Below are 13,126 nucleotides of genomic sequence, written 5' to 3'. Positions count from 1 at the left end.
GGGGGTACAGGTGATGGTGGCAGAGAATGATGGGAGAAGTGAGATTTGGGAAAGTAGGTGGAAAGAAGGATGATAGGGTAGTGCCTGCTTTGACAGCTTTTCTGTACTTTACCAGGGAAATGACAATGAGGGGGCAGGCTGAGGGACTGTCTGTAAAGAAAAGAAAGCCAGGCAATGAAGTACTGTAAAAGAAAGAACAGATGACTTGGTGGGGGTGGGTGGGTTGGAGGGGAGCCAGAAGCACCATAGCTTTTCATTTATTTTCATTATTAGTACAATTACATCTCTGATACCAATGACCAAAGATTATGAAGGCCAGTGAGATACCAGATAAACCTATTCAAGTTTAATGTAAGTTAAACTCTGTAAAAAATTAGGCTAACCCTCTGACATCTTTCTTATTGATTAATGAAAAAATTCTGCTGCTGCAAGTAACCTTTTAAGTGCCAGCTCATTTAATAACAAATTTATGCTGAAAAATAGCTTGCATTATATCAGTTACTTATTCTTGATTCTTCTTTTTTTTTTTAAATTTCAATATTTATTTTTCAGTTTTTGGCAGACACAACATCTTTGATCGTATGTGGTGCTGAGGATGGAACCCGGGCCGCACGCATGCCAGGCGAGCGCGCTACCGCTTGAGCCACATCCCCAGCCCCTTGATTCTTCTTTAAGGACTACTAGGCTGTTAAGATGGTAGTGGTAGAATATAGTTTGACTAACAGATTACAAAGATGTAGTTTAATCAACAGATTACAAAAATAATTACTCTGTATAAGGCAATGCTATTTCTATGTAATTCTGATAGATATATTATCACATACTGTATCTCTCCTGATTATTCAAAAAAAATTTTTTTTCTCAGTAATGGGGATTGAACTTAAGGCACTTTACCACTGGGCTATCCTTCCAGCCCTTTTAATTTGAATTTTAAGAAAAGTTTTAAGAAATATTTTTAGTTGTAGATAGACACACTTTATTTTATTTAGTTATTTTTTATGTGGTGCCAAGGATCGGGCCTAGTGCCTTACATGTGGCTAGGTAATTGCTCTACCACTGAGCCACAATTCCAGCCCTTCCTTTTAGATTTCGCTAAATTGGCTAGGCTGACCTTGAACCTGTAATCCTCCTTTCTCAGCCTTCCAAGTAGCTGGGATTACAGATATGTACTGTCCTCTCAGCTTGAAGTTTTTAAAGTTCACTATCAGGCCAAATCTATAGTCTCAACAATGGGCATTTATCTCATGAATGCAGAATGTCCCAGTGTTTTGGAGATTTTCAGGAGATAAAAGGCAATGGATTATATTAGATAATAACTTAGTGAACTACCTTTAAAGAATCTCTGCTTTGGGGAGTACATGGACTATTTTCAATTAACTCTTGCTCTTATTCCCAGTTACCTTTGCTTTCTGGGAAAGCAGCTATTCTTGCCCTTAGGACTTATCTACTGTCATGTATGATTCTACCACTCTATTATCTACAACACTGATATAAAGAGGAGTCAGAGACTATTAGCTATCTGGTTTTCTTTCTGACACATGAAAATAGCTTACCTCTTGGACAACTCAGATAAAAGGTAGTTTTGTGTGATAGACTTTAAGCACTTGAAGGAAAATAGTATAATAGTGTGAAAATTTACTTTCAACCATGAAAATATTCTCAGAAGCAAAATTTTAACCATACTGCTTCATTTTGCAGATGAGAAAACTGAGATCTAAACAATTAAAGTGAAATTCTCAAGGTCACAAAGTACTGCGGTCAATTTGAATGCTGGGACACAAATCCTGGGTTTCTGACTCTCAGAGTAGTATGTTAGTCTACCTTAGAAAAGTTTCATTTAGAATCTAAACATGACATTCCCCTTAAGATAAGAATTCTTTCATAACATTTCTTACCATACACTGGTAAAGAGGGTTATTTCTTTTTCAACTGATTTTCTTCATAGAAGTTAGTTTTCTTCTACAGGTTAGACATTCATAACTTTACCAGAGGCAATCTGTCTTTTTGATAAAAGAATACTAATTTCAGTAGGAAGCCAGGATATCTGAAGGGTATTTAGTGGGTTCCTGACTTTAGACCCCATAACTACTATGATCTCATACAAACCATTTATAGAGGTTATCTCAAAGTGTGGTGGGCTAGATTACTGATTTGGACTAGTAGAGCCACAGCTTTCTTTTATGTTCTGACACAATTAAAAGAAACAAGGTAAATGGATGCTATACATATGGTATATACAGAAAGAACATTTATATACATTCTTTTATTTTCTTTACTTGAGTGAGTTTTACCAATAAGGAGAAGCCACACAGAAAAATGAGTGAGAGAATGGCCTCTGAAACCAGAATTCTTAGTTTCACCATTTATTGGCAGTTAAAACCTGGGAGGTTTATTTAACCTCTCTGAGCCCCAGATTACTTCTTTGTGAAATGAAGACAACAGGAACAACCTCACTGAGTTTATAAAAGGATTGGATGAATTAGTATTTGTAAAGCTCTTAGAGTCTCTTTGGCATATAATACGTACCATATGAGTGTTTTAAAATAATCAAACAAGAGACTGGTGGTGATCATTAAAGTTGTGATAAAAGAAGCCAAATGAGAACTCATCATCTTTTCAAAGGAAGCAGGAAAAATCCTTCAAGAACACAATAAAGCTCAAGTCCAATCAGAGCACACTGACATCAACAGCAAAGAAATGAAGGCTGCGAACAGATTGTGCTGGCATGTAACAAGAAGAAATGGGCACAGGTTGAAGAAAATCTGACAGTGATAGATGCAAATGGCTCCACAGGCAAGTGATGTAATCATTATCCAAAGGACAAAGCAGCCATACAGTCAGCAGGAAGAGTCATAAATTTATTCCATGAGAAAGATTTTCTCAGTCACTCATAGAAGACTATTGGATGCACAGAGTATTATATTCTTTCTCTGAATTCTGAGTAATGATACTCACATGCAAGTCAAATTTTACAGATCAAAAAAATAAAAGAATAAATGGTGTGACTCTACTTTGTGTACAATCAGAGAAACAAAAAATTGTGCTCTATTTGTGTACTATGAATTAAAATGCATTCTGCTGTCATGTATAACTAATTAGAACAAATACATAAATAAATTAAAAAAATAAAAGGGTATATTGCCTGACACACACGTCAGAAAAAATTTCAGACCCAACTAAGTAGGGAATTCTTTAAAAAGGAATACATACGTTTGGGGGAGGCATGTGGGCTATCTGAGGCGATCTGTCTCATCCGTGTACCATGGCAGCTGAGGGCCACCAGCCTAGAGATGATGGCAGTTTTGCCAAATCCAATGTTTCCCACAATCACCACTCCTTGGTTCACACTGGCATTTGAACTTTGAAGTTGAGCATCTATTTCATGGAAAACCCAATCCCGGCCAACGAACACCGACTCTGTAGTGATACTGGGTACTTCAAAGAGCAGTGGCTTCAGGGAGATATCTGGAGGCCTGTATGGTGCAAAGCGAACTAAAAGGAAGGACAAGAAAACAGAGAATTAGGTGGAACTGTCAACATTTAGGGAAATGGAGGTGGGGGGAAGTGGTGTGTTTTAGTAGATTATTAGGGTTACAGTATGATGGCATTCTGGGCTTTTTCTGAGACTAATTAAATTCTGAATTTTTGCAGAGTCCTACATAGAAAAGCAATGCAGGTGTGCTAGAGCCATCTGATTACACTAGACGGCAGAAGGCAAACTGACAAAACAATAATGAGTTACTCCCAACAATCAGAAAATCAGGGCAATATTCAAAATGATTAAACATGGGGATGACCCATGTATTAGCAATCAATAAGCTTGCAAAGGTAGTGAAAAAGGGTTCTAAGGGCCTCTAGCTATGCTTGAGGATAACCTTTTAATTACTGGATTGTAGGGAGTCAGGGATGTAGTACATGGGGTGAAGCAGGCTGTAGTGGGCCATCCAGAGAGCCTAAGGAAGCAGTTCTTTATGAACCAGTAAGGATGTATTTCATATTTAACCCAATATAGCTGTAGTAGTATGTATCAGATGAAAATCAGTTGTGTAGAAAGCAGTGCAAAGTAAATAGGATTGTTGATTTCTTTAAAAACAGCAATGAGGACAGTAATTCCTTTAAATTATTGATGGTATTTTGCTTTTTAATATAATGGGTATATTATTAGGGGAAGCAAAGCCCCTAAAAATTCTGATGGTTTATAAGATCTTAAACATGTTAAGCAGCCATGGAAGCAGAAACTGAAGTTTCACCCAATGTCACTGCATCTGTACTGCCTGCATTCATGCCAATTTAAAAAAAAAATGACTTCTGCCTTATACACATGTCTTGGGGAGGATCCCTTTGACTTTTCTCAAGATTTCTTTCCTGCGCTTATGTAATTATGGATATGCTAAGGGAAAAACATAAACTAGACTTTAACAGTTCTCTAAAACTACATCACAGATGTGTCTTGGTTTCAAATACCAACCTTCTAATTATGTTGATGATAAAAGGAAGTCTTGCCTGGCCATCTCTATATGGACTACTGCCCTCCTAACTGTTCCCAGAGTAGTTCTTTGATATGCCATTTTCACTGTCTGAATCTATACATTTCCTTTCTGTACCATTAACTTTAGCATAATGCCTTAACATATCGTAGGTGCTCAATAAATGCTTATGGAAAGTATTAGTTAAAAAGAAGGTATTAAGCCAGGTGAGGAAATTGCCTGCCTATAAATCCCAGCTACTTGGGAGGCTGAGGAAGGACTGCAAGCTTGACGCAAGCCTTAGCAACTTAGCAAGGCCCTAAGCAATTTAAAGAGACCCTGTCTCAAAAAAAAAAAAAAAAATTACAAAAAGTAGGTATTACACTCTAACTCTTTTTTTTTTTTTTTTTTTTTTTTTTTTGTATTTTGGAGCACAAGAAAGGTCAGGGGAGGGAAAGGGATGGGAACAGGTGAAAGGGAAATCATAAAAGCAAAAATGAGAACTATTTATACTGCTTACATTATTTAAAAACATATTTAAAACATTTGCACACCATAAAATGGGATCTAGAGCTGACAGTTTATTGGAGAAGACATGACTAGACACACTCTCATTTAAACTCTCTGAGCTGGTTAGACACCATTAGGCAATAATCCCATGCATGTAATCTCAGCCACTTGGGAGGCTGAGGCAAGAGGATCACCTGGGCAACTGGGACCCTGTCTCCAAATGAAACAAAATAAATAATAAAATAAAATAAAATAAAATAAAATTTAACCCAATAAAATGAAACTCAAATAAAACAAAATACCTGTCTAAAAATCATTAGAATGATAACTGAGCATTTAAGTAAAGTTAAAAACTCCAAAACTAGTACAAATATTTAAAAAAAACACCTTAAATCTGACAAACATCTTCCTGTATCAATTTTAAAACAGCCAAACTTTTCATTTAAAAAGTAGGGGAGGCTATAAAGATGTAACTATTTGGTCATTTATAATTTACTTATGAATTTAAATTTAAAATTTAAAACTCTTTTAAAATTCAAAACTAAGTAGTTGGGGTATAGTTCAGTGATAGAGTGCTTGCCTAGCATGCAGTAAAACTGATTTTGGTAGCTAGTACTGCAAAACAAACCAACCATAAATACAATTACAGAATTCAGTGAAAAATTAGGTTTTAATTTGCTAACGAATGTTTTAAAATAAATTCTGTATCTAGAGCTGGGTGTGGTGACACATGCCTATAATTGTAACTACGAGAAGGCTGAGGTAGGAGGATTACAACTTAATGAGACACTGTCTCAAAAATAAAATAATAAGGGCTAGGGATGTAACACAGTGGTAGGGCACTTGCCTAGCATGCATGAGGCACTGGGTTCAATCCCTAATACTGCAAAACAATAACAAAAAAAAATCCCAGTGTCTTATAGCCAAGACTCAATTTTACTTTTCTTTTTTATTTTTTTAATATTTTTTAGTTGGACACAGTATCTTTTTAAATTTATTTTTATGTGGTGCTGGGGATCGAACCCAGGGCCTTGCCCATGCCAGGCGAGTGCTCTACTGCTGAGCCACAACCCCAGCCCAATTTTACTTTTCTTAAACATTATTTTCAGTTAAAATACACATTCCAAGAAATTCCCCCTTTTAAAGTACATGATTCAGTGATTTTCAGTATATGAATTCGCAAACTTGTGCAGATACTACTATTATCCAAACTCTAAACATTTTCATCATTCCCTCAAAGAAATCCTATATTTTTAGCTGTCACTTTCTACTGCCTCATCTGTCTAGCCCTTAGCAACCAGAAAACTACGTTCTTTTCTTCAGATTGTCTATTCTGAACATTTCATTTAAATGAAATCATGAAATATGTGCCTTTTGTGTTGACTTCCTTCTCTTAGCATAATGTTTTGGAGGTTCATCTGTGTCATAAATAAATGTCATAAAGCACTTCATTTTTTTTATTGCCAAAAATTCTATTATATGGATATACCACATTTTGCTTATTCTTTTATTGATGGAGGAACACTGGGTTGCTTCCACTTTTTGGCTATTATGAATAATGGTGTTATGAACATTCATGAACAAGATTTTTGTATGTTTTCAAGTCTCTGAGCTGTATTCCTAGGAGAGGGACTTCTGGTTCTTACAGAAACAATTTACTCGAAGAACTGCTTGTTTCCTCTATTTTATTATTAGTTTAAAAATAAGTAACATATATGTTCATTATAGAAAACTTAGTAATAATAAACAAAATAATATCTGTTCTCCCACTAGCCAGACAGAAACACTATTAACATATTCTTTGAATTTTGTCTGGATCACATTAGCTTATTTTTTAAACAAATGGAATCATACTATACAAACTGTTTCCTAATATGCTCTTTCCAGTGAGCAATGTAAAGTGAAAATATTTTTTCCATTAAAAACGTAAAGATAGGGGCTGGGGATGTGGCTCAAGCGGTAGCGCGCTCGCCGGCCGCTGGGTTCGATCCTCAGCACCACATAAAGTTTTCCACCGAAAACTAAAAAAATAAATATTAAAAAATTCTCTCTCTCTCTCTTTAAAAAAACATAAATACACATTAATAAGTATAGAATTTCCATTATATGACTAAATCATAATTAACATAGCCAATATCTCATTGTTGGATATTGAGATTATCTTGGTTTTCTATTGTTACAATCATAGCCTACAATGAAATGGCCTTTATTATTCAAAATAAACAAACACTACTATGTGTCCAGAATTGTTTCTAAGCATGTTAACTTGCATAATAGTTCTATTTAATGAATATTACTATTTCCATTTTATAGATGAGGAAACTGAGGTACAAAAATATTAGTTTGTCTAAAGTTTTTCATAGTCTGAATCTATTTTTTTGGTTTCAGGGATTGAACCCAGGGCACTTGACCACTGAGCCACATCTCCAGTCATTTTTATTTTTTTTAATTTTGAGATAGGGTCTTTCTAAGTAACTGATGACCTTGCTAGGTTGCTGAGGCTGGCCTGGAACTTTCAATCTTCCTGCCTCAGTATTCCTAGTTGCTGGGATTATAGGTGTGCGCCACTACACTAGGCAGCAGTCTGAATCCTATCATGCTCTAGTTTCTCTCATGATAAGTGACATTATAAGCAGCAATATGATAAATATCACTGTATATTCACCTTGGCACAGGTACCTTATAATTTTCTTGAAACAAAATGCCTGAAGCAACATTTCTGGGTCAGTGGGTTGTGTTTCTGACCTATCTTGTCAAATTGCTCTCCAGAAGGATTTTATGTGAGAATAATCACATTCCTCTCACTCTCACCATAATCATTGGAGAGTATTATTAATCTTTATTTATACAGTAGAAATGGCATCTCATTGTTTTTGGTATTTTTAACATCTTTATTGGCTATTAGCAATCTCTGTGAATTGTGTGCTCATGCCTTGTGCTCATATTTCTATTGGGATGTCTACTTTTGTTTTGTAGATTTGTAAGAATATTCAGACATTAATCCTTTGTCATATTTAATCAAATAACATAGTTTTTAAAAGAAATACTTCTTTGCATTTTAGTTTTCTTTCTAATTTTTCTTTTAACTTTTACAAGTTAAAAAAGTGGTCAAAATTGTCAGTCTTTTTCTTTATGGTTTCTTTCTACCTTTAATATTATTCTTTGAAAGGATCCTAATCCAAAAATATAAAAATATTGATTTTTTTTCTAGTGCTTTCATTTTGGAGTATGGTACAGAGTAGGGACCTAACTATTTTTTTCCATCCAAATGGTTAAGAAATTGTCCCACTGATAGAAATTATCACTAATTTGAAATGCTTACTTTATCTTATTTATTGTAGGTCTGTTTCAGTTACCTAGTTTGTCCTACTCAATCTATAAGTCTTCTGTGCCAGTGTGACACTAATTTAATTATGTGTTAAGTGACTGCCAAGTCTTCCATCAGAGTTTTACAAAATATTGCTTCAAAAACAATGTCCATGTGAGGGGGAAGGGAAGAAAAAAAAAGAGAAAGAGATAAGTGTCACAGTAGAGAATGGGTAGAGAATAGTGACGGGAGGGGAGGGGAGGGGAGGGGAGGGGGGGATAGGCAGGGCAGCAGAATACAACTGACACTAGGATTGCTGTATGTATACACACGGATGTATAACCAATGTGATCCTGCAATTTGTACAGGTGGAAAAATGAGAATTCATACCCTATTTGAATCAAATGTATGATATGTCAAGATCATTGTATTGTCTTGAACAACTAATAAAAAGAAAAAAGAATTCACATAACAGAAAAAAAAAATAATGTCCAGAACTAGTTTGAAGTTTATCATAAGGAATTTCTCATCCATTTCATTTATTCATTTCCTGGTGATTAACCAGAAATACTCCACTGAAAAGTTTTATTCAAAATTTCTTAAATTAGATTTCTTAAAATAATCATAATATACCTTTATAAACCAGAGATAGATATTACTTCATTTTAGCAGATACACATTATATATTTGAAAATAACAATTATGTTTTTTTTCTTTTTTTGTGGTCTGGGAATTGAAACTGGGGCCTTGTGCATGCGAGGCAAGCACTCTAACAACTGAGCTATATCCCCCACCCACAATTATGTTTTAATGTTGTATTTTTTAAACTCAGATTCTTACAACATAGAAAACAAACATTTAAAAATATTTACCTTTATGTATGATATGTCAAGGTCATTGTACTGTCATGTGTAACTAATTAAAACAAATTAAAAAATATCTACCTTTGAAATAAACTAATAAATAAAAACTATATATACCATTTGAGAAAACATGTTTTTCTGGTGTATGATATTACTCAAAACCATCTTTTGGAAAAATGAATTTTCTCAATTGTTATTTATGGCATTGTAAATCTGTAAAACTTTTAGGGAAATAAATAGTAAATGCCACTTTGACCTTAAAATTCTGTATGCTTCTAGGAATTTATTCTAAGAAAATGATTCAAAAGAAATACACACATGTTCACTGTTGTATGTGTGGTGTTAATGAGGATGATATATGATAGACCTACTATATAAACATTAATGCAAAATAATAAAATCTTTGCAGATTTGCAGAAAATATTCATGATATAAAATTTAGTAAAACAATATAAAGCAGTATATTATCATTACAACTCACATTTGTGCAGATGGACGTCAATATGCAAAACAAAAGTAGTGAAGAGATGACAAGATGAATGATACCTTTAGTTTTAATTTTTAAAAGGAATTTTCAGTATAAATTTTAGCTATATTAAAAAACGAAAACATAAATTGTTATTTTACTCACAAAAGAAGATAATATTTCATTAAAATCACTTAGTTTTTTTTCATGGAATGACTATACTGCCAAATCCATCAACTATTTAAATTGCATCAGTTAACTGAAAAAAATGCATAATTTATTTATTTCAGTTACTTTTCTCTCACAATTATTTTATACAATTTTTTTAGAAGTAAAAAAAATTGTATCTAACTTAAAATGTTAACTATTTTAAACTATAGACCGAGAATACCAAATCCAAAAATCTGAAATGCTCCAAATTTGAAATACTTCTGGTCCTAAGGATTCAGGACAAGATATATTGATTAAAAATTATGAAAAATACAAATATATAAAATCAGCTATTTCTACTGGGACAGAATGAATACCAGACTGAGTAGTAGTCTGAAGACTACTCATGCAAAAGTCCTGGAAAATTCAATGAAGGTATGAACTAGGGAGAGACAACAGAAGAATATATAAAATCTGTCAAAAATTAAATGTAGTAAGATAGGAAGAAGAATTAAAACTTTTCCAGCTTCAAGTCTGAGGGATTATGGAGCTGAGGAGAACCAAATTGTCAATGTATCAGAGAGATTTACTGTTTGACAGAAATAGCTTTCATACTTTCTGTTATGTAAAGGTTCCCCCCAACCCCACCAATATAAACTGGAGACAAAGTCTTAACATCTGGGAGGAACAAATTAAAACTTGGATACATGAAGATATGTTTAAATTTCAATTTCAATTAAGGCCAACAAAATGGTCCACTGAGTTAATCTCTACTGAAATCAAAAAACTATCCAATACTGTTCTGATTATGTAGCAGTTCTATATTCATCCAAGCCCTGAATTCCTACATTTGTTTCCTGTATGCTATGCAGGCCATTGATGAATAATATGTGTAATATGTGTAGAATGGGTTGTGAATGTCCTGCACAAGTTAGCTGATAATTATTTTCACATAACTTATTAAGGGCATAGAAACTTATATGTGTTGATATAAGCATTTGTTCACATAGGAAAGCGAATGGGCTAAGAAGAGTGAAGAACTCACAAGGCAAGGATTATTAAAGCAGGGATAGTAAAAAGAGACCTTTTCACTATTAGTAGCCCTGTCTGAGACTGGAATGACTAGTGCTGACAAAAATGACTAGGTTACTTCCTACATAAAATGCTCTGGTTATTATTTTGATTTAGAATAAAATCAAAACTCCCTCCCACTGTCCTCAGTCTCAGGATGTAGGAACCTTTATCCATACCACTGCAGGTATCTCACATCACTTCCCCCTCATTCAATATCCCAACTACTCTGGTCCTTCAGTTTCTCAATAGTTTCTTTCCTACCTGATGTTTTGACTGTTTGAGATGGTCTGTTCTTGGCAGACTCCTTTATATTCTTTAGGTGTAGACATAAATGCTATTTTTTTTAGAAAGCTTACTTGGATAAACTTTTAGTTTGCTTCTCTATCCCCATCATTTTTTTAAAAAGAGGGCTTATTTGCTTCTATCAGAGAATTTATCGAAAAATACCTATAGGCTGGGTATGGTACATGACTGTGATCCCAACTACTCAGCAGGACTTTAACTTCAAGGTCAGCCTGGGCACTTGGAGGGAAATTGTCTAAAAAACCAAACCAACCAACCAACCAAACAAACAAAACCCTCCAAAAAACCTGAATGTAGCTATGTGGTAAAGCACTTGCCTAATATGCTCCAGGGTATGGGTTCAATCCTCAGTACTGCAAAAGTAAATAAATAAAAATGATTTTATTTTCTTATATCACAATTGGACACAATATTTTATTCTTTATTCTTTGCTTTCTTGTTTATTCTTGTCTCCTTAATTAGAATGCAAGCTCTCTGTTGGTAGCAACTCTTATTATAACAAAAGTTATCATTATATCATATAGTCCGCAGCTAGGTGTAAATGTGCATACCAGTAATCCAAGTGACTCAGGAGGCTAAAAAGCAGGAAGATAATAAATTTGAGGCCAGCCTCAGCAATTTAGTAAGGCCCTAAGCAACTTAACGAGACTCTGTCTCAAAAAATAAAAAGGGCTGGGTGTATAAGCTCAATGGTAGAGAATCCCTGGTTCAAACCCTAGTACTATAATATAAACAAACAAAAACTCTAAAACATATAATCTGTGTTAAATAGCAAAGCACCAATAAGTACATTTTTTATACCTTTATTTTGTCTATTTATTTTTATGTGGTGCTGAGGATCGAAGCCAGTGCCTCACACATGTGAGGCAAGCGCTCTGTCACTGAGCCACAACCTCAGCCCAATAAATACTTTTTAAATGAACACATATTGAAGAAATGAATCAAAAGAGTTTTATTACATAAATTTTTATGTAGTAGGAGAGGGGATAAATGAAGTTGTCATTGAATCACAGCCCAAGTCTTCAGAATACAAAGTGTAAGTTCTTGTTATTTAACTAAGAATCACACTTGTCCTAGCCATCTCAAAAAATCTTGTGGATTTTTCCTTTCAAAGATCTCTCTCATAGGTCACTTTTGATTACTTCCAACTGTTACCACCTAACTCAGGCTTTCTCTGTTACTCTTCTGATTTCCTACCAGCTTCTTTAACTTCACTTCCTAACTCAGCAACCCCATATTGCATATTCTATCATACCAAATTTTTATTGCTATGAATGCATCATGTCTTTCCCTTCTTCCAAAATCTCCAATGACCCAGTTTTCTGCCACATCAAATCAAAGCTCTTCTCCACATTCTGAAGGCTCTCTGTAATATAACTCAATTCTTTTTTTTAAGAGAGAGAAACAAATTTTAATATTTATTTTTCAGTTTTCAGTGGACACAACATCTTTATTTTATTTTATGTGGTGCTGAGGATCGAACCCAGCGCCCCATGCATGCCAGGCGAGTGCATTATCGCTTGAGCCACATCCCCAGCCCAATAACTCAATTCTTATCATCTCTACTCCTCACAGTTCACTATGAAGTGCCATGTGAGGGAGTTTCTTTAGCGTACAACAGTTTCTTTAGCATATCTTGACAAAATGTGCTCCATTCTGTTTCTTTGCCTTAGTGCAAGTTGCTCTTTTTACCGGAAATGCCCATTTTCTTCTATTTAAACCTTATCCACATTAATTATGATCCAGATTTTTATCTTAATATAAGCATGTCCTCAATTTACTTCCCATATTGTTTATATAATTTAGTGCTAAAATATCTGCTGACTTTTACTGTTAACATTTTACTAAGTTTTTACTTTTTTAAATGGTGTTCGGAATTGTACCCAGGGCCTGACACATGCCAGGCAAGTGCCCTACCACTAAGCTACACCCCCAGCCTATATTAATGCTTAAAAAATTTTATTGGAAATTATAATTATACACAGTA

The 13,126-nt window shown here is 34.4% G+C and overlaps 1 protein-coding gene across 8 annotated transcripts in view; it reads right to left on the bottom strand.

Annotated features, from left to right (window-relative positions):
- Tanc2 (tetratricopeptide repeat, ankyrin repeat and coiled-coil containing 2) overlaps nucleotides 1-13,126 on the bottom strand; it is a 467,438-nt gene that overhangs the window by 124,366 nt on the left and 329,946 nt on the right. For all 8 annotated transcript variants that reach the window (XM_046460981.2, XM_046460989.2, XM_058584913.1 and 5 more), the window contains one exon: nucleotides 3,211-3,492. In XM_046460981.2, coding sequence (XP_046316937.1) covers nucleotides 3,211-3,492 — 282 coding nt within the window. The remainder of the gene's footprint in view (nucleotides 1-3,210; nucleotides 3,493-13,126) is intronic.

The sequence above is a fragment of the Marmota monax genome, unplaced genomic scaffold, assembly GCF_021218885.2.
Source record: "Marmota monax isolate L192 unplaced genomic scaffold, Marmota_monax_Labrador192_F-V1.1 WCK01_AAM20220418_F8-fsc00319, whole genome shotgun sequence".
Classification (NCBI taxonomy): Eukaryota; Metazoa; Chordata; class Mammalia; order Rodentia; family Sciuridae; genus Marmota; species Marmota monax.
This window is presented reverse-complemented; position numbering and strand designations above follow the sequence as displayed.